Source organism: Coccinella septempunctata, chromosome 5 (assembly GCF_907165205.1).
Source record: "Coccinella septempunctata chromosome 5, icCocSept1.1, whole genome shotgun sequence".
NCBI lineage: Eukaryota > Metazoa > Arthropoda > Insecta > Coleoptera > Coccinellidae > Coccinella > Coccinella septempunctata.
In genome coordinates this window covers 34,833,067-34,855,987 of record NC_058193.1, presented here as the reverse complement: position 1 = coordinate 34,855,987, position 22,921 = coordinate 34,833,067, and the positions used below count along the sequence as shown (strand labels likewise).

Genomic DNA, 22,921 nt, shown 5'->3' with positions numbered 1-22,921 from the left:
AACTAAATTCTCACAGTTGGCGAACCTGAGAACTATTGCTTGCCCTGATTTTTGACCAATGAAAACATTCAAACAATTTTCTAACCTCTAGTGTACTTGTCAAAAAATCAAAAGAAGTTTTTTCCCTTATAATTGAAAGAAAAACCTCAATGAAATGGCTGACAATAAGGGAGACTTCCTTCGATATGCGGTTATGGATGCAGATGTCTATGCAATGTGTGTTCAGCATGCATTATCAACAGAAAAGGAGGAAATAATGGGATTGCTCATTGGCGAAGTGTGTTAATAATTGTTCTCATACATATTTTCATCCACTTCCACAATTTGAAATTATGATTTCAGGTAGACACTATACATAAGAGATCATACATTAAATCTACTATGATATTGACCAGGAGTGATAAAAAACCAGATCGGGTTGAGATATCACCTGAACAAATTTGCACCGCATCATCCTACGCCGATAAACTTGCAGAAAGAATGAAAAGGCCTTGGAGGGTACTAGGCTGGTATCATTCACATCCTCATATAACAGTTTGGCCTAGTATTGTCGGCAAGTTTTTGACATCAAACAATGAACATAAACTATATATAATTTTCTCGTAGATCTCCGGACACAAGCTACCTACCAAATGATGGATCCATTTTTTGTTGGCCTCATTTTTTCTGTTTATCAGACTAGTGGAAATTCAATGAACAACAGTGTATATATTTGTTGCTTTCAAACGGTCAGAAATGGTTCGTCATGTGATAAGAGATGTGTAAACTTGGAAATTGCACCATCAAGTCTTAAATCTTACAACTTAGAAGGTTTGCCAATTTTCGTTTTATATACCTGTTGAGATATTTTTTCATCGATAACTTTTGAAGGATCCATAAAACTGCCTAAAATACTATATGAAGAAGAAGTGAAGTCTCATGATGAACAAACCAGTGAAGATATGGATAATCTAACTCGATTATATAATGAATCAATCAAAACTGTGGAATTAGTTCATATTGTATCCTATGTAGCAAAGCCTTTAGCAATTGATTTGGAGGAGAGGCTGAATATCACGAAAAAAAGGATTGCAGAATTGGAAAAACTCAAGAGACGTTTAATAGCACAAAAAAACCAATGATACGGTTCTTGGTATTGTTTATAACATACTTCCACTGATTCAGAAAAGTTAGTTTAATAATAAAATAATTTATTATGTCTGTTATTTCAAAATTGTTTTTATTAGGAGGTTGCTCAATATTATCTATTATATTTTTATATTTATACATTTTGTTTTAATTCATCAACTGAATTTTTATTCTCATATTATTTATGATAATCTTACTCAGCCAGTTGTTGAGTGGATTTCTGGTGAAAATGGTAATATTTTGTCAGGAGACAAATGAAAGGAAGTTGAAAAAATTCAAATGATCATGTCCAAACAAAAAGTGCTTTATTAAAGTAACTTTACCCAATATTATTATTTACACATAGAGATAGTTTTCTAGTAAAACATCCATAATTAATGGATAATAACAGATATAGAAATATATATGATAAAAAATCAAGATCAACATTATAGATAAGGATAGATAATTTTAATGCGATTATCAATCTTATATGAAATTAACTATCAATTCAAAACCTAGCTATGAGTTCTCAATTACTATGCTACAGTTTTGATCTCAACAATATACAATAAATACATTGATATTTTACAGACTCCTCAATGTACAAATTCCATCAAAATTCTGTATGATTTAAGTAAATTATTCGAAACAATTATTCCACATACAATAATCCTAACGATCTTCCAAAATTTTAGTTTCAAAAGCCCTGAATTCTTCATGATATATTCTTCCTATTGCTATTTAACATGCACACTTTTGAATTAAATTATATTGTACATATAAATGCCTTAAAACTGTACCCAGTTACTGTTCGAGGGAGAAGGTTGATTTGTCAAAGAAGAACTGAAATTAAAACACCATTGATGATTCTATAATTAAGTCAATAGACCGTATAATTCAATTCAAACAATGTTAAGGCTTACTTTGCTTGTGCTGAAGCGAAATCACCCCAGTCATTACCTCCTGTAGGAGTTTTTACGGCATGTGCAGGGGATCCTGCTGGTGAACTACCTGGTGGAGCTGGTAATCTAGTGCCTCCTGGTGGTGGAGGTAAGAAACCAGTAGTTCCACCAGTAGGTCGTTGTTTGGTTCTTGATGATCCCTCATTACCATCTTTTTTCTTTAAAAAAAAAAAACAAATACCATATTATAAAATATGGGTTGAAGCTCTTTAACACTCAAAGAGAAATAGATAATGCCCTTACACTAATTTTCATGTTGATCTTGATGGTTTCTCCTTCTTTGAAACCTAAATCAAGAGCTGGACCAGATGGTTCTTCACTTATTTGTTTCTCTTTTTTAAGCCATTTGAAATGGTCTTGTAGAGCAACATTCAAGTCGAAAGAATCTGATCTATCCCCGAATCCAATGCCAATAAATGCCGCTCTGCCTAAATAAAAATAAAGAATTCTAGTCACAATTGGCGAGGAATTAATTGGGTCTCACCATTGTCATCTTGAATTCTGAGCACAAAATACCTAGAAGAATCCGATACGGCCTCTATTGCCACTCCAGGATAATTTTCAATAGGACACTTTGCGAAAAGTTCACCTGTGTTTTTATCTTCAAGTTTTATGGCGCATTGGTCAGCTTGAGACACTAATCTCATTCTGCCAGTCCATGAGGGTTCGGCAAGATTCCAATCGGCAGCTCTGAAGATTTTCAATTAATTCATATTTTATTTACACGACCTTACATAGCAGGAAGTGGGTGGATTTGGATCATGTTCTACGAAAAACTTCAGAATGATACTCACCTGTAACTTCTATTTGATGCCCTTGGTGGTATGTTGAAAACGAAAACTTCTGGTTTAACTAATATTACGCTTTCGTAAGAATCCATAATAAATTGATATTTTTCTACAATGGAAACACTTTTAAAACGTTTGACAACTAACTGACAATCATCTGGATCTGACTGTCAGATTCTGACATGACAACAAAGATTAATGCTAAATGTTGCCAATGTAGTAAATATATTATTGGAGAGTATCGGTTGGTCACATTGAAGCAGAAATTTAGTTCTTGAATTTGAAATGAAATGCTTTTCCCTTTTTGTGAAGGGGGTATTCCATGATAAGGTATTATGAAATAAAACGATCTAGTTCTGTTGTTACTTCTTTAATTACTCTTCAGTTTCAAATTATATAATATATAGGTACTATTCATTTTCCAAAATCTTGTTTAGTTTTACGACAGGAATTTCTGAAAGAATGTGTTTTTGAAATCCTTTCGTTATTTCATTAATTTTTACTCACCTTTATTCCTTCACTACTTTCATAGAAGCATTTTCCAATTTCCATAGCAGAAATGCATTTATCATCCAGAGTTTTTGCTGAAATGAATGTACCTATACTTTATGGAGAATCTATTTCATTAAAACATTCATTCAAAACGAGAAAATGTTGATGATGCGCCATTTTTATCTGAGTTGAAAACGAGATCTTGGAAGTTTTCTTTTATTGAATGTATATTGACAATAATTTGTGAATATATCAAAAATCTTACCCGAGTCTTGACAAAGTTCTATCACACGTTTTCCTTCGTCATGATATTCATCTGGTAACATCTTCATTGTAGCCAAAGCACCAGCCTTATTGAAGGTATTGTCCTTGTTTTGCTATATCATATGTTAATTTTGAAGTCTATTTTATTCATTGGCAATGAGACAATGTTCATTGAAAAAAATATTATGTAGTGGAAATGAATAAAGAGTCGACATTATCAATATTTGCTTTCAAAATGATGAAATAAGCAAATATTGATTTGCGAAAAATGAGCATCCAAATTTTTAGCTCAACTACACCAAATTCTGATCATTAAATTGCTTACCCATTTATTACTGACTAGGACACAATTGATGAAGCACTGCAAAATAAGTCAAGATATAATATGAACAGAAAATAAAATAATATAGGTAGTAATTAAAATATATTCATTGTTCTTCTTGAGTCATTATTATCTTGAAGTTATTGAAAGGTTTGATCGATATTTTTATGGAAATCCAAAGAGTTAATCTTCAGGGATCTTACCATGGCTGGTCTTGAAAATTGTCCACTTCTCATTCCTTCTAGGTCCTCTGTTGGGAAATCATTTCACAGATTAATACCTATTTCAAAACTTAGAAGAGAAAACTTACCATCAGTTGCATTTGATCGAGGTTTACAAATATTAGTGATCATTTTTTTCGCTGATGCCAACTGCTTCTCACTAAACTGAAAAATATGAAATTTTTCATGACTTTCCATATCCAATACTGACTATCCACTATACTCAATTAAAAATTCATCCACTATTTCCACGAAATTAATTACATCCTCAAATCCATCGATGTATTCTCAGGCTACTTATCAATTATATAGTAGGTACTTTCTCGAATTTTAATAGATCCTAGCATTTTCACTTACCGCTGCATTAGTGTGATACAGAAGAAAACAGAGAGTTGATATTACTATGCAGAACTTATAAAATACCATTTTTTCAGACATCATCAAAACCTCTTGACACCAAAGATTGATTCAAAATGTCTCAATCTTCTCAATTTTTCACTTTTATCCAGATAAATTGCAAATAATATCAAAATGAAGAACATCAATCATCCTCATTATATACTACCATACAGATCCAAACTTAGTTATTTTACGGTCAAGTAGGTAGTATCAATTCCAGGATACCAGACTCTAAATCAGATTTTGATTGTCCTTAATGATGAATTAATTTATGATACCAGGAAACTGGGAATTCGAGGAGATATAGGTATATTATTAATTTTAGAGCTCAAACGAATGGAATTTCAATATTAGTTGTTAATGGTAGGTGACAATCTGTTTTCAATTCGTATGTTCCAGAGATAGAAAAAGTTTTCGATACAAAATTGAAAAAATATGAGAAGTATGGTGTATAAAAACAAAGGAAATTCCTATATTTCACTTTTGAGTTTGGAACCAGATCTTTGGACTATTCCAAAATAAATTTAAGGAAATAAAATAAATATTGATTACTTATAGGATTATATTTCTTACAGAGGGGTATTTTATTGTTATGTATTCAAGCATACGGTTCAACAATAGTCTTTCATGTTTTAGTACATCGTACAATTCAGTCAGAACATTCTAAATCTGAATCGTTGCTACACATAAGTCCTGGTGGGCATGTCTGTAGGTCTCCTGTTATCAAGCCTGGTTTTTCCTTACCATTATAAATACATTGGTAGAATCTTGTATTGTCATAACAAACGAAACCTTTGTCGGAGTTACAAAGAACTTCTCTGGTATAACAGATATTGACCTAAAATACAAAACAATGAAGTTGCAAGTTGCAAATAAACACATTACAATGTGCCAACATTATGTAGATGAACTTTGATTTATTGCGAATGATAATGATGAAAAATGTAACATCATATTCATTTGGTTTTGCCAGCTTTAAGAACAGAAAGAAATAACTTACAAAAAACAGCAGAATTGTGAATACCAGGATGAACTTCATGATTCTAGTGTCTTCTCTTCGATACCAACAAACTTTCTGGAACAATATCAACCAAGTACATGCCTTTTATAAAGTCGTATTCGCATATTTTTCTGAAGATAATTTTATAGCTTCGAAGAAATGAATAAATTCAGTTTTTGTATGGGATATACACAATGTATATTTATTTATTCGTATTGATCAAGGCGAGAATCGTATAAACACCATAAAATTTTGTTTTTGAAATTATAATTCACAGCTGACAAGTATTTGATTTTTTTTGCGAATTTTGAAACTGTCCGATTCTTATCGAATCGTTAATGAAATTTCCATTAGTCGTATTATCTATTCTGAGAACGATGAACTCAACAATCTAAATGTACACATATATACCGTGTGAGATAATTTAGAAAATAATACCGAATATTTTGTTTTTTCCTCTGTCCTTTAGATAGACGTAGAGAATGGACTGAAATTATAATTTGTAGGAATATACATGAACTTATATTAAAAATATAAGAATAAAATGAAACCGGTCTATTCTGTAGCCTTTTATAAAAAATTCGTTGGAAAATCCTGCCTTAGATCAATCGACTGATTTCAATATCATTTACCTTTATAATTCTTTCATAATTGAACTGGTGTAGATAGAAACGATTGAAAGATATAGAAAGAGTACCTATATTGAAATATGACTATTTTAATGTTATATTTCACTGAAATAAAACAGGGATTAGGCGGTATAAAGCCATGAAACTATTTTTGGATAACAAATTCTTTATTATTTACACGTCTTAAAATATGTTAGATGTCTTATTTAGAGATCACAATTGTAAGTATTAGATTGCTGATCCTTCTATAAAAATAAAGGAAATCTAATAGAGTAGGTAGAATTTATAACTGAGTAGGTATAGAACTTGTAAAGAGTATGTTTTCAAGATGTCTGAAGAAATTGCTCGTGGGAGTGGCTTTGTCACAATACACAACAGAATTTCGTTTTGTTCCTCTTCATTTTCGACTCGACATATTGACTTCCCTGGTTGCTGGCGACAGTATTGAATGTTTGGACCGTGAATTCAATGTCTTTTGTCTCTTCGGCATCTGCAAGAAATCACGAGAACTCAAAAATGTGGAGAACCCTGTATATTGCTCTTATTATGAATGAATAGTACCTTTGAACGCTTCATTGATTGTGTCATGATCGATCCAGGTTAGACCCATTTCGACTTTCTCTGCCAGGTCCTGCCAATTCCTTCGGTTTTCTAACGTTCCTTGATACAAGGGCTGCACCCAAGGAAATGTGTCGGACAAAACTTTATACAATGGAAGGCAAATGACGTCTATGAAACCAACTTGCATCTGGGGTAACTCATCTTTTCTTTCTCTATCCATCATTGCCTGCAGAAATATTAGGAACAATCTGTTGGTGTTGTGCATTTTAGGAATCTCTTCAAGTGTTTTTTGTGCTCTTCAATTAGGGTAAAAAGATACTCACGATAGGCTGTTCTTTCAGTTGCATCTTCTCCAAGTCCCCTTGGTCAAAAAACTCATCAGCCACCAATTTGGCCACCCTATGCTGAACTTCCCAAGGTTTTGCTATAGCACTAACATCGCATGCTGTCATCATCATACCCGATAGAACTGGAAAGAGAACAGAACTTGGTTGGTTTCGTCCACTCTTCAGTTCAGAAAAAGATAAAGTGAATGTGTGGTCAATGAAAATAGCTGAAACCATTTCTACACTCTTTTTCATATAACACAGATATACTTACGTTCTTTTTTATCGTCGCTTTGCCAGTCAAATTCCCCGTTTTCTATTAGTTCTAAAAATTTATTCCTTTTTTTGAAGTACATTGCTAAATCAGTCGATAAAATTGCAGTTTCTACCAACTTCATCACTTTTCGGTAGTCGTAAGGTGATAATGCCTGTAATCATTTAAATTTATACGTTCACACCAACAAGAGCGTCTTTAATTTGGGCTCCATCATGAGCACTTTCATCACTTGCAATTTCTTAAAACATAGATAATGCTTGAAATGCAAACAATCTGATTTCGAGCACATAAGAAGTCATGCTTCGTGAAGAAATGAAATTTTCGAATTAATTCTAGCCGAAAATCTGCGTGATCTAATTCTACACAAAAAGAGAAAAACCCACCTACTTGGAATATATTATTGCTGTCGGTATTCAGGATCATGACGCACTGATCGAAATGATGATGCTCCATGGTACTGGTAGAATATAGAATGGCCAGAGGCGACTCAGTTTTTGTTTGAAAGGCGTTATTTGTCCCCCTGTGATCCAGATCGTGACAAAGGCATGCAACCAGAAGACCAAGTATCTCCAAATCTGTCATGAACCTCTCCATTTTGCCCGTTTTGAACATGGCGAACATGGTCTGCGTTACATTCAGAGCATGCCTCCAATTGTGGTACTTCACTGGTCTATAATTCTTCTTCACACTCAGCACCCATCGGCATAGGACCTGTAAATTTTCAAAATCAAGCTTTAGGAAAATTCCTAACATTGCTTTCGTAAATCGTACGTACGGCAAAGCCCAAATGCATTGCGGTACAAATCATGGTGCAGACTGAAAACTACAGACCCTAAGGAACACAAATAGCCCTTCCGTACTTACCTACCCCCACCACAGCCCGAGCAATGACCTTTGGAAGTCATCAATAGACTCTGCCGCACATATAAACAAGAAGGTAAACCTGGTCACTTACATCGTATGGTATAAGAAACTGCTGAACAAGGTCACACTCCAGAAACATCCTTATGGTAGCCTTACAGGTATCCTCGTCAGACAGATCGAAATCGATGAACGTGAAACTGTACAAATTGAACTTTTCCGCCGATGGGATTTCCACCTTTGCCAGTTTTTCCGTATCATCGTTTCCAGCGGTCGCGTGATACGAAAGACACTCCAGCGCCACTTTCTGTTTGGCCATCAACTTGCAAGCGTTCTCATACATCTGGGTGTTGTGGATGCCGAGACCGCAGAATATCGCGAATGCCTCGAATAGGGACACATCGCACTCGGTGAAGACCGCCCCATTATTCTTGTTGATCAGCTGAGCGACACCTGGAAATCAATCGAATGAGGGATAAATAGCTAAACTTCAATTTGCCAATGTGGGACATATGTGTCCCAACGTGGAATAGCTCAATCCCACCATGGGACACATACGTCCCAACGTGGGACATATACGTCCCAACGTGGGACATATACGTCCCAATTCGGGACACATACGTCCCACTGTGATTTTCAATGTGGGACATATGTGTCCCGACGTGGGACACATACGCCCCAATGTGTTATAAACCCATCAAGGGCAGTAGAATGGTGTAAAGTTGAATGAATTAATTTACCTATCAGTCTTTTTTGTCCGTTGATGATGGGCATGCACAGGATCGTCCTGGCCGATTCAGCATCGCCGTCGGTGTGTTGCATGTTAAGCCAGGCCCCCACGTCTCCTATGTTCAGGATCTGTCCGGTCGTAGCCGCGTAACCAGCAATTTGGGCCAACGTCGATGTCTTCAGATCGTAGGATGATGGCCTTGAGACGAGGGTGTTGTTACCACCGTCTCGCAGCTCGAATACGGTGGTGAAAGAACATGGTTTCTTGAGGCCGAACTCCCTCATGTCTTCCGCGGTTATAGCTCCGCTTTCTACTCTGTTCAGGGGCCCTTGGCGTTCTATCACCCTTCCAGGACGTTCCAGGATTCGTTCTAGATGACTCTGGCAATTGGAGAAGTTGAGAATTAAGAAATTTCGTCGAGTAGTTCCTGGTGAAATGATTTTGCAATGGGAGAAAATGTTTTTTCTTCTTTATTTCGAAACCTTCAGACCAAACACAATTTTTAATCTTTTTGCAGCAGTTATTTTTGAAAGAACTCATTTTTTTGCATGAAAAGCATCACGAATTTTCATTCGCCTATGTCGTCAAGACTGCAGAAGGTGTGGATGCACTTACCGCTTCCCCTAGATCCAAATCCATCAAATAGACAGCACATTTTTCACAGTTCAAAAGATCCTGCGCCTGCTTCATAATTTTTGTGACTAGACATTCCAGATTGTTCTGCTCTTCGAAAATACTTCTAGCAAGATTCAGTAGTATCTGAAACAAGGAGAATACGAGCATGGTTTTAGTTTGAAAACAATACGTTCGGTATAAAATGAACTTTTTTCATGAGTATGTCCTGTATCTTTCCGGTTAAAGGTCTAAAGGAGTCCAAATAAGTCGGAGAACAACATCCTGATTTCGTTCGCAGCACTTATGAAACACCCTGTATATTCTTAATCCAATAAATCGCGTGGGAAATCCCCCTGATCCTCCGAAGCTTCGAAAAACATTTCAGACACTTAAGAGCTGTTCGCTCGCATCGCAAGAGCTGATGGGACCTTTCAACCGTTTTAAATGAAGTTGTCGACGCATTTCCTGTTTTTCCCAGAGAGAAACCTGGAGTTTATTTTCTCCTGATAGAATATAAAAGGAGGCGAGTGCAAAGTGTTCGCCCGGTTCTATCTACCGGTGAAAACGATGAAAGAGCGCTGAAAACATACTTTCGGGATTTTTCCCATGCGGCTTTCACTGGAGTTACCTATCTATAGAATTCTCCGAGGCGTAAAGCATGTGGGGAACTGAGAGAGAAATGTGAAAGGATCACGTAGGTGGGCCAAGAATTTCAGAGCTGACATTTCAATTTATTTCACAACGGAATGAAAAAAACCCAATCTGAAGAGCTTAATTTTTTTTTTTTAGTGAAATCGATAAAGACGGCAATCAATTAATATCTCATTGTCGCAGCTGATTTTAATGAAGAATACTCCGTTCAATACTATCATTCAATTTGTTCTGAAATGAATGCGTTCTGACCATAAAAAAACGGACCATCGAAAATGTTTAGATGGTTTGGGACTTATTATCAGTTGGACCTGCAAGCTGCTATGTTACCTGATTTCGCTTATACTCCAGCACGGACACTTCGAAAAGCTGAGCATTCTGCAATCCTATGCCACAAAAAGTTAAATATCTTTGGAAAACCTCCACATCATGCTTGGTAAACTCTTGGCAATCGTTCGTTTTGTTTATTATTTGAGCCACCCCTATAACGTCACCATCATAATTGCAAATGGGCATGCAGAGGATCGAGTTCGTTTTGTAGCCAGTACGCATGTCTATTTCGCTGTTGAAACGGTTATCCTGAAAAATGAAAGAAGTTATTCGAATTTGAAAAGAAATGGAGAAAAATCCAGCAAACACTGAAATCCAAACACAGAAATCGTACATTAAATACTGCATTTTCAAAATGCAGAATTATCAATACAGAAACTGTACAGTAACTGTTCATCAAATACAGCATTTTTCAAACGCATTATTATCAATACTTGCAGTTACAGTACAACAATGTCTGTGCTGCATTCAGGTGACACTTGTTATGCAGTTGGTATCTGAACAGTTGCTGAATCTTGTGAATTTTCAGATCAGTGTGTTGTTTCGAAGAAAATTCCGTTAATTACGAATAAGAACAAATCAGAGTTTTCTACGTCAAGTTAGAAAATTATACTACTACGTAAATCCAAGATACTTGTAATTTTTTTTACGAATAATTGTATAAATCGAATTTGGAGTAAAATCCTCGAAATATTTTCAACAATGAAGCTTCGACCTAGAAATGTATCGCATACAGCTTACTGAATGAAAAACCACGATGTAGGTAGTGAATAACATGGTAGTAATGAACAATTACTATGCTAAACATGGCTCAGTGATGAATGATACTGGTCAAGAATTTGAATTTCAAATTTCAAGCAATAATGCGAATTTTCATCATCGACACCACTGATACGGTCGTTATTCGATTAAAGCATTCAAACAGAATTTTTTTGCGAAAAACAATCCTTCATTTCAAACAAAATTGGAGTGGAGAATAGTCAATGAAAGGGTTTATGACTTTCATGAGCTTGGATCATTGGAAAATTGGCTTGGTTTCTGCTCCTAGAATCATCGTGAGATATCCCCATTTCGAATATCTGCAAAATGACTCAGGTTTTTCAACATACATCAGCTTTGAATCGTATAGGAACCTATTTTGAGATGAAATTCGACCTGCAAATCAACAAACGGTTACTCAGTTGCTGCACACATAAGCGACGACCCAAATTTAATCGATTTCCGAATTACCTACACTACGAAGAGAGGTACTCAATGATTAAATGACGCTAAAAATGAAATGGATGGCCCCTCACCGTCTCTCCATATAATTGAAATGGAGTTGAGAAACTCACTCCCAACATCAAAGTAAAATTAAATTAAATTGGAAAATTCACCGTAGTTTACCTAATGGAAATCGAATGTTATATCCGCAATACGGTGTTAAATTAAAAGGCCTAAGCTGAGGCATGCGCTTCAATGTATAGAAAGTAAAAGTGTGCTTCATTGGGTGTAAATCATACTAACAGCTCTAGTAATTAATGTACATATTTCTACGGAGAGACAGGGTATCAGAAATTCTTCATATATTCGTTTTACTATAACTTCTGAAATAATTCATCGATTCAACTGAGAAAAAAATCACGACTGGACTGAATGAGGCTATAACTTGATTCGAACTCAAGAGAAACATCCTGTATAAATAGTTTTTCATTCTACGTTCCATATCTGCATGATCAATTGCTTCTAATTAATGAATCATAGGTATGCCCTATATATGGCTCATTTCCAATAGTGTTTTTTCTTTATCTTTAAGTCGAAGATTCGCCCTGTATAAACAACCTGAAAAAATATCCCCTAACTCGTGCAATTGATGGCTTTCCATAAGCCACCAAAATTAATTCCATTAGCGTTGGACATCGACCTCATATCACACTATAAAAGAGGGATATAGGTACATATTCCTAGCATGTCGATTATAGCGATTGCGTTGTGTTTACAATAAAATTCCGATACAAAAGCTCCTATTTGTATCGCCTACGCCAGGCTTTTCCTATACAGAGCACAAATAGGCTCAGCTTGACGTAAAATTGCGTGTCGACCAGGGGGAAACAAAATGTTTAGATTTGTAGGAGCGTGCGTCTAGTTACATCTACTTGAAAAAAAGTTGATATCAAGTGTGTGAAAAATGACGAAGCTCACTGATGTGGAGTTGGGAGCTTTAGCTGTTACACTTCCCCTTGAATTTTGAAAATAAATCTGGAGGATTCAAGAGAATTTCTGTGTGTGTAACACTTTGTTGTGATCTTAAGCAGCCTATTGATTGACAACGGTTTATGAGTTATTCCGATTTTTCGAAAAAATCAATATGGGTACTCTACAGTTCCCAATTTTGAATCTATCGAGGTGAACATTCACACCTTCGTGCCTATATCTGTACTTGGTTCAGGAGAAGCCTAATTTTGAGTACCTAATTGAGGAATAAACTATGTATGTGGAAACTGGCAAAAGTTTCATGAAATAATGAAGAGAAGTGTAAAAATTCCAGTCTTTTTATTTCACAGTAATAAGAAAATCTAGTCTCAACAGATGGGAAAACTAGGAAAGTGACACATCATCACTATGCCAGTTGTTTCTATCAGTAACACGACAATTCCTCACACAATTAGCATACCATCATATATTATTTATTGTTATATCATTGCTACGATAATGAGCACTATAAATAATGACATTTTTGTTGTGTAGAGTTGCAGAAACGCTAATTTCGAAACGTGTTCTGAATTAATCTCAGAACGCTATTGATTTCCCTGCAAGGATGTTAACTTTTCTTATTAAGAACGAGGAACAATAAATGACGTCATTGATTGACGACAGGATCGTTGTTTTTAGTCCATACTAAATATATGGAACCATTCGTCTCCATCCATTTTTTATGCGTTTTGATGGGAATTCCATTTCTCTAGCCTTCACCTAGTAAGGTTTGTTAATAGGGAATTCGATCATTTCAATCTAAATATAATTCATATATCCTACAATCCTTTTCTTCTACCTAGTTGTGTTTTTTCTGAATCATTAGGATTGAAGGTAATGTTTGGTGAAATTTGATTCCGTAATCCATTCTTGCTTCTCAAAACATCCCCCGTTTCTCATGCACATTATGAAAATCCCCAGCAGGATCAATACTAACTAACTGTCCCTAATTCCGGTCTATATTCTACCCTGCTTGGTAATTGTACTGCTCGCTCAAATGTTCTGTGAATACATTAATGCCACATTAGGCTCATCCCCTTATATGGACCAAATAGGATCTGAAGTGCTGAATCTCAATACGAGTATACTTCAGGATCAGGAAAAATGTTTCATTTTTCAGCTTTTTATTTCCTTCATATTCCAAATTATCATCGTCTCCTATATAACACGACGTCAAAAAGAATATGCCTATCTGAAGTAGACGGAATTTTGAAGATTGGCGTTCTGAATTTGAAGTTACTACTTGCACTATGAATAGATATAAAAGGCTCTTTGACAGTTTTGTTCTTCTCTCACGCAGTGTACAAACATCAAGGAATTTTTAAGTTGTCAACTCATGTATACAAAAAATTTGTATGCGCTCACTTATAGCTAAGAATCTGATTTTTAATGTCCTACCAATTATTCCTGAATTTTTGCTCGAAAACTACTAGAAATTCTCACCACCAGATTTTTTGATAACGTCGATTTCACCCTACAAAGATTTTCCTTTCTCATCTTCAGTCGATTGATTTGAGGGTCAAAAATTGTCATACTGAATGTTTTCTGCTGATTTAATTATTTTGAGTATGTCCACGTAGAAATTGAAAGACTTTTAGGTTTACCTATAGTAAGTATTCTTTCGAACTCCAGAACTTTGAAGTTTTGCCCTTAATTTCTGAGATATCTTGATTACGAAAAATTAGTGAAATAAAAACGTTAATAATTTTAATTTGATGCTTTTGGTGAAACACTTGGGTGAAATTTGGCACATACATCAAATGCTACACCCTCTTGCACCTTCAGAATCAATGGTAGATTGCAGATTGTGGAAAAATACATGAAAATTATCGAACCAAATGCTTAAAACTATTAGTGTGCGATTCTTTCATCGTATGGCTTCATCTTAACTAATTTTCCTGAGTTCTTTAGATTCCCGCAACTCATATTGGTAAAAAAACAACATATCTGTGTGGGGAAGTGTAAGGAAAATGAAAAGTGTGTGTTATTCATCTATTTTATTGTTGGTTTCGACATAAAACCTACATCAATTTACTGTTTTCTATACAAAATCTTCGAATTTAAAAAAACAAACTTTTATCTTCCTTTTCATCAAAACTTGATTATTGATCAGTCGATTTCATATTCTTTTGATGATAATTTAAGAGGTGTTGATTCAATATTTCAAAGGGTACTTGAAACAATGTCAAAAATGCTGTAGGAACATCTATAAGAGATTCTTCGTGAAAAAGATTCTGTATTGTAGGGTGAGGAAGAGGACATTCTAGTGTTTTTTACTCTCAAGAATAATATGATGAATGAAAGGTGTAGTGTTTCGGTCTACTCACGTTGTAAGCGTCCTTGATGTTGATGAGCGTCTTGCTCTGGGCCACGCTTCCAGCAATACCAACTCCGAAAGGTATCCTTATCTCCTCAGCCCTTGCCATCTTGATAGCCTCTTCCAGCGTCGTATCATGTCTAACATCGAACAACTTAGCTACCAAATACTTATCGCTACCTACCCCCCTAGCTAAAAACAAAGATCCCCTATCGGCGTGCGTCAAAATATTCACATTCTTCAGTATCTTGTGACAAAGTACATCGATATCCAGCTCATTGGCCACATCTCTTATCAGTTCCATGAAGAGCTCAGATTCCTCCATCGAATCGAAATCTTTGTTAGGACGGACATTTTGCGAAGGATTGTGTTCGTTTCTGGATGGCGAGGCGGCCAGCCACAACTGGAACAGGTCCGGGGTCATGGTGGAGTTCTTGGGAGAGTTCTGCAGGGCCTGGTGGACCCTCTGGCGCAGCTCGGGAGACGCATGGTGCCTCAGCCAGCGCTCCACCAGGTTGGGGTTCGCCTCCAAGAATGCGCCGGTGGACTCGAGGTCATCCTCTGCGACGGAAGTGGTCATCGTTGTTCCACATGTTCGTCACGGCGACCGAAACGACAGCGGGTCGCTGTACCGCTTCATGCCGACTGGTGGCACATGCACCATGCCCCCAGACTCGACGAGGATCTTATTGATTTCCTGGTGCTCGCGCATTCGGTCAGGTCAGTGGAGGAAGATCCGTACGCTACACTCTTCTCGATTGTTTTCCGCCGGTGTTTGTTTTCGGAATGTCACGGAGTCTGCGATCAATTTCGCTGATGGCAAGGTTAGCTGCCAGGAGTCGGGTAACATGATCATGATCGAAGGGATTCCGATTGACCCTTTACATACACAAGTTTTCCAAAGGTCATGTAGGTGTACAACAGGATGCTCAAATGGAAACAGCCAGTTATTGTTTGAATATTTCGAAAATGCTACTCAGGCTGCAATTAAGTAACCGGGACAGATTCTGTCTTCACATTCCCCAATAAACTTTGCTCGTGTTGTACTGATGAAGACTATTTTCCCAACATCAGACGTCTCGCCAGCTTATTATACTTATAATACTTACTCCAAAGTAATAGAATATGATGCGGAAGGACAGAACCTATTTATATCACCCCGAGGTTGCATCAGAAAGGGAGCACAAACGCCACTTATTGGCTGGAATCTTTCTGTGATAAAGGAGGACTGCCAGCCACTCGAGATTGGTTTAAGATATCGTGATTTGTTTGTAGAACCTTTGTAGCAGCAGTCGACGACAATTTTAGTCAAGTCACAGCACTTAACATCGCTTATCTGACCCACCGCAGACATTATAAGAGCTCGCCTATACTTTTGAGTGATAAATATCTGTCGAACTGCCAAAACATTCCTCAAAATTTCATGCCCAATAGAGTAAGAGAGAGAGGGGGCCCCATACTTGATATTAAACCTTTATTTCAAAGTGTTTGTGAGGAAAGGAAACTATGTTAACCCTGCAGACTACACCAGGTTCATTTGCTGAAAGTGATTTTCAATTTTAGTACTTCAAATAGAAACACATACACCATGTCTGGCCTCGTTGAAAACTTTCGACTTGATTTCGTTGGAAAAATCTAACTCAACCAAATTAAAACATGGAAATACTGGTATCCATTCATGACAAAGTTATGGTATTGTCCCATGAACGTCCAAGGGGCAATATATCTGAACGATTGGCAGTCACGCTTCGGTGTCTCATAAATTTACGTATAAAGGTGTGCAATAAAAGATGGCAGTCTCATGTCGGTTTGTAATTAATTTTTCCTTTCACGAAATTAAGTCGCACTGACGTAGACCAACCTAAATCATAATTTTACAGCTGTCTCGTTTGTTACGTTGCCCTAATTTCGTTATTACTGCTTCGTCATTCAAACTGACAATATGCATTTCCTACGTCTGGTCTTCTCTCTTCTTTGACTGAAGTAAATATTTGGAATCAGTATTTTCACGATGCATTTTTGTATTACTGATTTATTTTTACCAATGATACGATTAAAGTTCGAATAAAGCACGAATACTGGCGATCAAATTAATAATTGCATAAATCCTAAATATGCGCCAGTGATAGAGCACGAGACAGTTCGAACCATATGAACCATTGATGAGTGTTTTCCAGAAATGAGTCTGTTCCTTGTTTGAGACCTCTCTGCTACATATAATCTATAATTGTGCTCTCATTGTGATTTGCATGTGATAAAGTTAGAACGGAATGTATTTTTGCTATTTGTTGCCACTTGGGTTGAAGAAAACACGATTTAAAAATATATACGCTTTATTTTCAACAATAATATTGAACATCTTATCAAAATAGATAACAGAAGTAACTTTGGTTCTGAAGTTATCAACAAAATCCTGGTGTAGATTTGTCATGCTTAGAAAATGTTCCTTCAGTTATTTCTGTCTATAAATTCATAAGTTTTTAATATTAATAATTAATCCCAACATTGTATGAAAGCATACATAATAATAAACGAAATTAGCAACAAGTACAGTACTGATTTGATGATGAATCGATAAAAATATCATTTAATATAAATGATCATTGAATGTATAAAGTGACGAATTGAAAACAATTCTGAAAACTAAAATAACTACTTATTCCTATCAATAACTAGACTAATCGAAGAATTATCAAAAATAGATCTTTTATGGATATACAACGGTGATTTGGAACCGAGTAAAGAATACAAAAGCTAAAAAACAAAATAAAATTTTACAGCCTTCATGGACCAATTGGTCCTTCATGTTGTAAGGTGATCAACACAGTATATTTTCAGGAACTGGTGTGCTCAAGACCTGAATGACACTCTTCTTGAAATCTTCATATTCCGGAGAGTTCTGATCGTAAGATTCCACGTACAACATGGCCGACTTATCGGAACTTTGCGGCAAGCTCAGGAATTTTTTCAACTTAGTCCATTTAGAGCTCGATCCGTTTTCGAAGGGGGACAAAGGATAAGTTAGGTATAATTTGAGTAACTTGAAAGTTTCTTTATAAGTCTCGGTCAGTTCGTTATCGTACAAGAAACAGAACAGTTGACGCGGGTTGAACTTCTTCGACGGGTCCGCGTAGATCATCGTCAATTCGTTTTCTAACCGGCAAAGATCGAAGAAACCCTTGTAGAACTCCATGATGTCGAAGAAGAAGACCTTTGGGAACTTATTCCAGTAACCGGTGAACTTAGTCTCGTCGAGTAACTCGACGAATCGCAAATACTTGATGTCGCCGAAGATATCGATGATTTGGTTGGCGATGAGGTTGATGGCAGCGGCGGTTGCGCTCTTGAAGATTTTCACCTTGTCGGAGGATAGATCCTCCTTCGATAAGCGGATCTTGTTCTCGTCCAAGCAATGATTTATGCACACGGTAGCTTTCACGTTCGAAATGTTCTTGATGGTTTGCTCGACTTCCTGTATGCAAAACGGCACGTCTTCGTGGAGTTTCTTCTGTATGGTGTTGGAAAGATGGTCGATGTGTGCGAAGATCTTGCTGAACAAGTAGCAGAACATCATGAAGAGGGGACAGTGGAGGTTTTTCTGAACGATATAGGCGGAATTCACGGAGTCCAAATCGATAACGTACGGGTCCAGAATGATGTTGTTCACGATTTTCAGGATGCGCGTCTGTTGAGTGAGGATGCTGTGTATCGCCTTCGAGTGAAACTTCCATAAAGTCTCGCTCTCGAGCGGGAAGTTCAGGCCGTATATCGTCAGATAATGGGCTCTGTTCGGCACCTTGAAGAAGTTACATATGAAGGTTACGTTTCTGATAAACGAACGTATTTCGTCGATGCTCTCCAAGTTTTGCAGGACGAGGGTGCTGAGTCTGTGGAAATGATTGGGCAGGAAGAGGAGCTTGGGCATGATAGTTTTGATCCCTAGTCGTAACGGTTTCATCAAGTGGGATCCGTCATAGGAATGACAGACGGCCTTCCGGACGTCGCCTGTCACTGTGTTGAATATTTGAGCTAGGTCGAAAATTTGGACGATTTTGTAGAGACCAACGAAGCGTTCTTTCACCACGCCTCCGTGAACGTACCTGGTTGGGAGAGAAAATTAAGGTGAAAAACTCGGCGGGGAACTGGACTTGATACATACAGGCTGATTCATCAAGGGTGGCGACTGGCCATATTACAGGAACCGAATATTCTATGACTTAAATGGAAAATTCGGACGGAAAAAATAAATTTCTAATATTCTCGTGGTTTTTCACTAGATGGGGCAATCTATCACTTCTCATACCTCTTGTCGTTCACCAGGTTTGCCCGCCACCCTTAATGAATCACTCTGTAGATGGGCTACAGGTTTTTTCTCACTTGAATAAAAACCCCGACAAAAATCGCTTTGTGCTATTCAGCAGAGTCAACGAAAAATAACCTAATCCTTAATTTGGATGTTTATAAGCGCCTTCATTAATACGAGGTGTTATTGAAGGTGAGTTTGAGTTTGAGTTGACAGTTCAATTTTGGAGTGCGAATGAAAATATTCAATATTGCCCGCGCAGTCTAACCCGACGTAAAAATATAATTTCAATCTTTTAAGACCACCACGTTGTTTTAACTTACCTGACCATAACGCTGTATTCGTTAGTCATTTTCGGGATAGTATCCACCAGAATGGAACAGAATTCAGTCTGGCTTATTTCCTTCTTGATATCTTTGAACAACTGCGATTCCATCAGTTTGACTATCCTGCCGTTAACATCCGAATAGATCCGTCTGTAGACTGAAACATCGCAGAGATACTTCTTCATCACAAGTTCGCCGACTGGATTTTTGTCATTTTCGTTGAACAATTCCAACTTTTGTCCGTATCTGTTCAGAACGATTAACGCGTCAATTATTTTCGATAAAACTTCTTTTCTTTCGAATGAATCTTTCTCCGACTCTCTGCCATTAGTGCTTTCACGTATTATACGGTTTTTACCGGCCATAATGTACAATTCCATGTTTTTGATATGTCCCTTGGATAGCTCATGTTTGTTGGCCTTCTCTGGGAATTTTTTGATGGAATCAACGCCTGAAAAAAATTTTAATATTGTCAAAGATTTGTCTGAAAGATTGCCTCAAGTTATCAATGGAAATTGAATAGCCTTTGCGAAATGAAATGATTTGTTGAATCGTGATAGATAGATTTCGAGGTTCACGCAAAAATAAGAATATGTTTTCTTGCGACTTGCGAAAACAAATATAAAATAGATGAAAAAACCTTTCACATATATAAATGCGTTATAAAAAAGAAAACTGTACTTCATTTGATGTTTTATTTATGTTGAATATTACAATAAAATTTAAAAAAATAAGCCATCTGATAATAAATGATGTAGGTAGGTTGCTAGCCAAAAATGAATATTGTAGTCGTCTTTGTGTTTCACTGATTCCAAACATCCACTGTTATCACAAAAAATTTCAATTTTAATCTTTTTGTGATTGTATTGTTGGTACAATTTCTCAATTTTGAATTTTTTTCTATTATCTTCGTTGAAGCCATGGTTATTATTACAACAGTTCAATTTGGTGCTTCTAGTTTCTAGTTCTCGCTTCAATATCTTTCTCTCTTTCAAATGTATTATTTGAAATCTCTTCAATTTGGTTTGCAGTTCTGCTGATAGGCATTATTAGTACTGGCGAATCATTATAAGAGTGTTTTCACTAGAACAACGTCTAGGTGGTAGGAATTTTGTGCCTGTACAAGATCTCAATCTGAAAGTACTTGGTTGATGGTTCCTCTAATTTTGTTGGCAGCTCCAGCCTTACCTCAGTCGAAAAAATCTTGAGTGATCTATTAAAACTTGAATTGATGAATTTCATTGTCAATTATTGGAATCATTTTGAATTATAATAAAGAATATAATAAGAGTAAAATAACTTACTAGGTGAAGGACTTGGCTCCTTCGAACAAAGAAATTTTCTTTCGAGTGGTGCCTTTCTTGTACGTTTTGGCTTTGTGGAGGGAAATATTGTTGGGACAGCACTGAGCTTCAATTTTTTTTTGCCATCCACTCGAACTTTCTCCCACATTTCAGGGGGAAAATGGACCTCAAATTATAATAGGTCGTATTTATAAAAATGTTAAAATTGAAACTATAAATACTCACCTCACAAAGGGTAGAATAATCTGTAGGCTCCCAATTAGCCCTTTTCGTTCTAATAGCCCATTCTTTTCTTCTTTTTGGATCTTTTGGGAAATATTTCATGGCAAACCCTTTCGCTGATGAGTTGCTGCAATTTATCGCAACGCAGCTAGGCATGTTTTTCGAGTGATTTTGATTCTGAAATATATTTCCATTTTTTCGTCATCATTTAGAAGATTGAAGCTTAACTGAGGCAGAAGTCATAAATAAAAAGTCTGAGATAACGAAAGTACAATAATTTCTACAGGTAACAAATATGTAGTGTATATTATACTAGCATTAGTTGAATTATTCTTACCTTCAACTTCAAAAGGTCTTACATTTCACAAAACACCGAAATCACATGAATAGAAAATTTGTCTGAAAATGGCGTGATCAAGATCATGCAATCAAAAGATCAAAAACAATTGAATGTAGCTAGAGACCGATGCGCCATCTACCGAGGAAATCTTGGAAATACTAGGAAAATAGCAGATTTCTTTATCCTCAAGGAAGAATCGAAGTAAGTAATGAAAATACATCGAAACGAGTGGCTGTTTTCCATTCGAAAGGTTTTAGGAATCATTAAATGAGTTATATCTCTAGGTCATTGTTCTTATACAATGCCTAGGTCATATCCACATAATTTTCCTTTGAAAGAGTAACCTAGATTTATGTAGTGCACTCTAACTGTGATAGATGGCGTAATTATCCGATGAAGGTATCTACACAACCCCAGAAACGGTTAACAGTTACATTACAAGCTTGAGTTGTAGAATTTACTAATAGCTAAGGCCGGCGAAGGTATCATCCTCATTCCAGAATTATTCTCACAATCATTCAACTCCTTCAAGTTTATCGAATTGTAACCGGTCACTAATTTGAAGAGGAAAAGGACCTTTTTCATATTTTAGCTGTATATGTAAAACCAACATCGGTTATCTTTATCGAACAAAAGGTCGTGTCCAGGTTTTATTTTTTATAAAGGCCATTTTTCGGATAACATAAACAAAGATGACATGTCTGTGTATTCTAGTTTCAACGCATGCGCATCCATATCTTGACATAACACGTGAACTCTTAAGAATCCTAATGAATTGAAAAGAAAAACGAACAACTCACCATCGTACGCCCAAGAATTATCACCACCGTATATAACACATGCGATACAAAATAATTTATTCACACTCTTGGATCCGCAGAGCCACGGAAATTCATCATACCACTTGGGGTTGAATCTTCTCCAGGTACCACCGTCATTGTGTTGTAGGTCCAAGTCAGGTTTGCTTCTGTTCTGCCTTATCGCCGACTGTTTATCGGGCTCCAACAAGTGGAAAGTAAACTTATTATTCTTAATTTCACTGATTATATCGTCGGTCACGAAGGGTTTACTCATTGTGTTGTTTGATACGAAAAATTTGTCGTTTTCACTGTCACTAAACTAGAAGCGCATCTGCGCCAATGAAGGGTTGTTTCATAGACCGGCGTTCTTTGTGGAACAGGGACATTGTCCGTTGCGTCATCCAAATGCGCAATCTCCAACGTTCAACGACTTCGCTTGTTTTCGTTTCTTCTGCCGAGGTTGCCAAGCCTCCATTATGCATAGACAAACTAACGATAAAATTCCTTCCTTTCTTAAATTCGTTGTTTCGAGAACATTA

General features: G+C 36.5%; 5 protein-coding genes across 6 annotated transcripts; 1 reads left to right on the top strand and 4 right to left on the bottom strand.

Annotated features, from left to right (window-relative positions):
- The first annotated feature begins 59 nt into the window (after positions 1-59).
- Positions 60-1,264, top strand: LOC123313366 (lys-63-specific deubiquitinase BRCC36-like). The gene is made up of 4 exons (XM_044898225.1): positions 60-277; positions 343-553; positions 607-810; positions 871-1,264. The coding sequence occupies exons 1-4, from the start codon at positions 155-157 to the stop codon at positions 1,119-1,121; spliced, it is 789 nt and encodes a 262-aa protein (XP_044754160.1). The 5' UTR covers positions 60-154; the 3' UTR covers positions 1,122-1,264.
- A 152-nt stretch (positions 1,265-1,416) lies between these two features.
- Positions 1,417-3,028, bottom strand: LOC123313233 (NECAP-like protein CG9132). Its single transcript, XM_044898005.1, has 5 exons — positions 2,867-3,028; positions 2,557-2,762; positions 2,316-2,500; positions 2,034-2,230; positions 1,417-1,953 (listed from the first exon to the last, which is right to left on the bottom strand). The coding sequence occupies exons 1-5, from the start codon at positions 2,950-2,952 to the stop codon at positions 1,899-1,901; spliced, it is 729 nt and encodes a 242-aa protein (XP_044753940.1). The 5' UTR covers positions 2,953-3,028; the 3' UTR covers positions 1,417-1,898.
- A 186-nt stretch (positions 3,029-3,214) lies between these two features.
- Positions 3,215-4,876, bottom strand: LOC123313752 (general odorant-binding protein lush-like). Its single transcript, XM_044898749.1, has 7 exons — positions 4,517-4,876; positions 4,249-4,324; positions 4,142-4,188; positions 3,942-3,977; positions 3,618-3,729; positions 3,368-3,444; positions 3,215-3,314 (listed from the first exon to the last, which is right to left on the bottom strand). Exons 1-7 carry the CDS (start codon positions 4,598-4,600, stop codon positions 3,300-3,302), a joined length of 447 nt encoding a protein of 148 aa, XP_044754684.1. The 5' UTR covers positions 4,601-4,876; the 3' UTR covers positions 3,215-3,299.
- A 1,459-nt stretch (positions 4,877-6,335) lies between these two features.
- LOC123313869 (cGMP-specific 3',5'-cyclic phosphodiesterase) lies at positions 6,336-15,833 on the bottom strand. The gene is made up of 10 exons (XM_044898950.1): positions 15,098-15,833; positions 10,539-10,787; positions 9,558-9,701; positions 8,953-9,322; positions 8,307-8,665; positions 7,739-8,062; positions 7,349-7,502; positions 7,072-7,217; positions 6,749-6,974; positions 6,336-6,677 (listed from the first exon to the last, which is right to left on the bottom strand). Exons 1-10 carry the CDS (start codon positions 15,665-15,667, stop codon positions 6,550-6,552), a joined length of 2,670 nt encoding a protein of 889 aa, XP_044754885.1. The 5' UTR covers positions 15,668-15,833; the 3' UTR covers positions 6,336-6,549.
- A 1,569-nt stretch (positions 15,834-17,402) lies between these two features.
- On the bottom strand, positions 17,403-22,861 carry LOC123313737 (zinc finger MYM-type protein 1-like). Of its 2 annotated transcripts, XM_044898727.1 has the most exons (5): positions 21,580-21,637; positions 21,246-21,419; positions 21,021-21,186; positions 19,714-20,167; positions 17,403-19,187 (listed from the first exon to the last, which is right to left on the bottom strand). In XM_044898727.1, exons 2-5 carry the CDS (start codon positions 21,396-21,398, stop codon positions 17,906-17,908), a joined length of 2,055 nt encoding a protein of 684 aa, XP_044754662.1. In that variant the 5' UTR covers positions 21,399-21,419; positions 21,580-21,637; the 3' UTR covers positions 17,403-17,905. The 2 variants fall into 2 exon arrangements, with proteins under 2 accessions (XP_044754662.1, XP_044754663.1); XM_044898728.1 differs by lacking the exons at positions 21,021-21,186; positions 21,246-21,419; positions 21,580-21,637 and adding an exon at positions 22,383-22,861.
- Positions 22,862-22,921: the final 60 nt, after the last annotated feature.

Excerpts from the sequence above, each read along its gene's own strand:
- LOC123313366 (XM_044898225.1), top strand. The coding sequence starts at position 155 with ATGGCTGACAATAAGGGAGACTTCCTTCGATATGCGGTTATGGATGCA. Across the intron at positions 554-606 it reads AGTTTGGCCTAGTATTGTCG|ATCTCCGGACACAAGCTACC; the intron begins GCAAGTTTTTGA and ends ATTTTCTCGTAG. Across the intron at positions 811-870 it reads TAAATCTTACAACTTAGAAG|GATCCATAAAACTGCCTAAA; the intron begins GTTTGCCAATTT and ends TAACTTTTGAAG.
- LOC123313233 (XM_044898005.1), bottom strand. The coding sequence starts at position 2,952 with ATGGATTCTTACGAAAGCGTAATATTAGTTAAACCAGAAGTTTTCGTT. Across the intron at positions 2,763-2,866 it reads GCATCAAATAGAAGTTACAG|AGCTGCCGATTGGAATCTTG; the intron begins GTGAGTATCATT and ends GAAAATCTTCAG. Across the intron at positions 2,231-2,315 it reads AGATCAACATGAAAATTAGT|AAAAAAGATGGTAATGAGGG; the intron begins GTAAGGGCATTA and ends TTTTTTTTAAAG.
- LOC123313752 (XM_044898749.1), bottom strand. The coding sequence starts at position 4,600 with ATGATGTCTGAAAAAATGGTATTTTATAAGTTCTGCATAGTAATATCA. Across the intron at positions 4,325-4,516 it reads TGTATCACACTAATGCAGCG|TTTAGTGAGAAGCAGTTGGC; the intron begins GTAAGTGAAAAT and ends CATATTTTTCAG. Across the intron at positions 3,730-3,941 it reads TCCTAGTCAGTAATAAATGG|CAAAACAAGGACAATACCTT; the intron begins GTAAGCAATTTA and ends CATATGATATAG.
- LOC123313869 (XM_044898950.1), bottom strand. The coding sequence starts at position 15,667 with ATGACCACTTCCGTCGCAGAGGATGACCTCGAGTCCACCGGCGCATTC. Across the intron at positions 9,323-9,557 it reads ATTTGGATCTAGGGGAAGCG|AGTCATCTAGAACGAATCCT; the intron begins GTAAGTGCATCC and ends TCCAATTGCCAG. Across the intron at positions 8,666-8,952 it reads CGGACAAAAAAGACTGATAG|GTGTCGCTCAGCTGATCAAC; the intron begins GTAAATTAATTC and ends ATTGATTTCCAG.
- LOC123313737 (XM_044898727.1), bottom strand. The coding sequence starts at position 21,398 with ATGCCTAGCTGCGTTGCGATAAATTGCAGCAACTCATCAGCGAAAGGG. Across the intron at positions 20,168-21,020 it reads GGAGCCAAGTCCTTCACCTA|GCGTTGATTCCATCAAAAAA; the intron begins GTAAGTTATTTT and ends AATTTTTTTCAG. Across the intron at positions 19,188-19,713 it reads GAATACAGCGTTATGGTCAG|GTACGTTCACGGAGGCGTGG; the intron begins GTAAGTTAAAAC and ends TCTCCCAACCAG.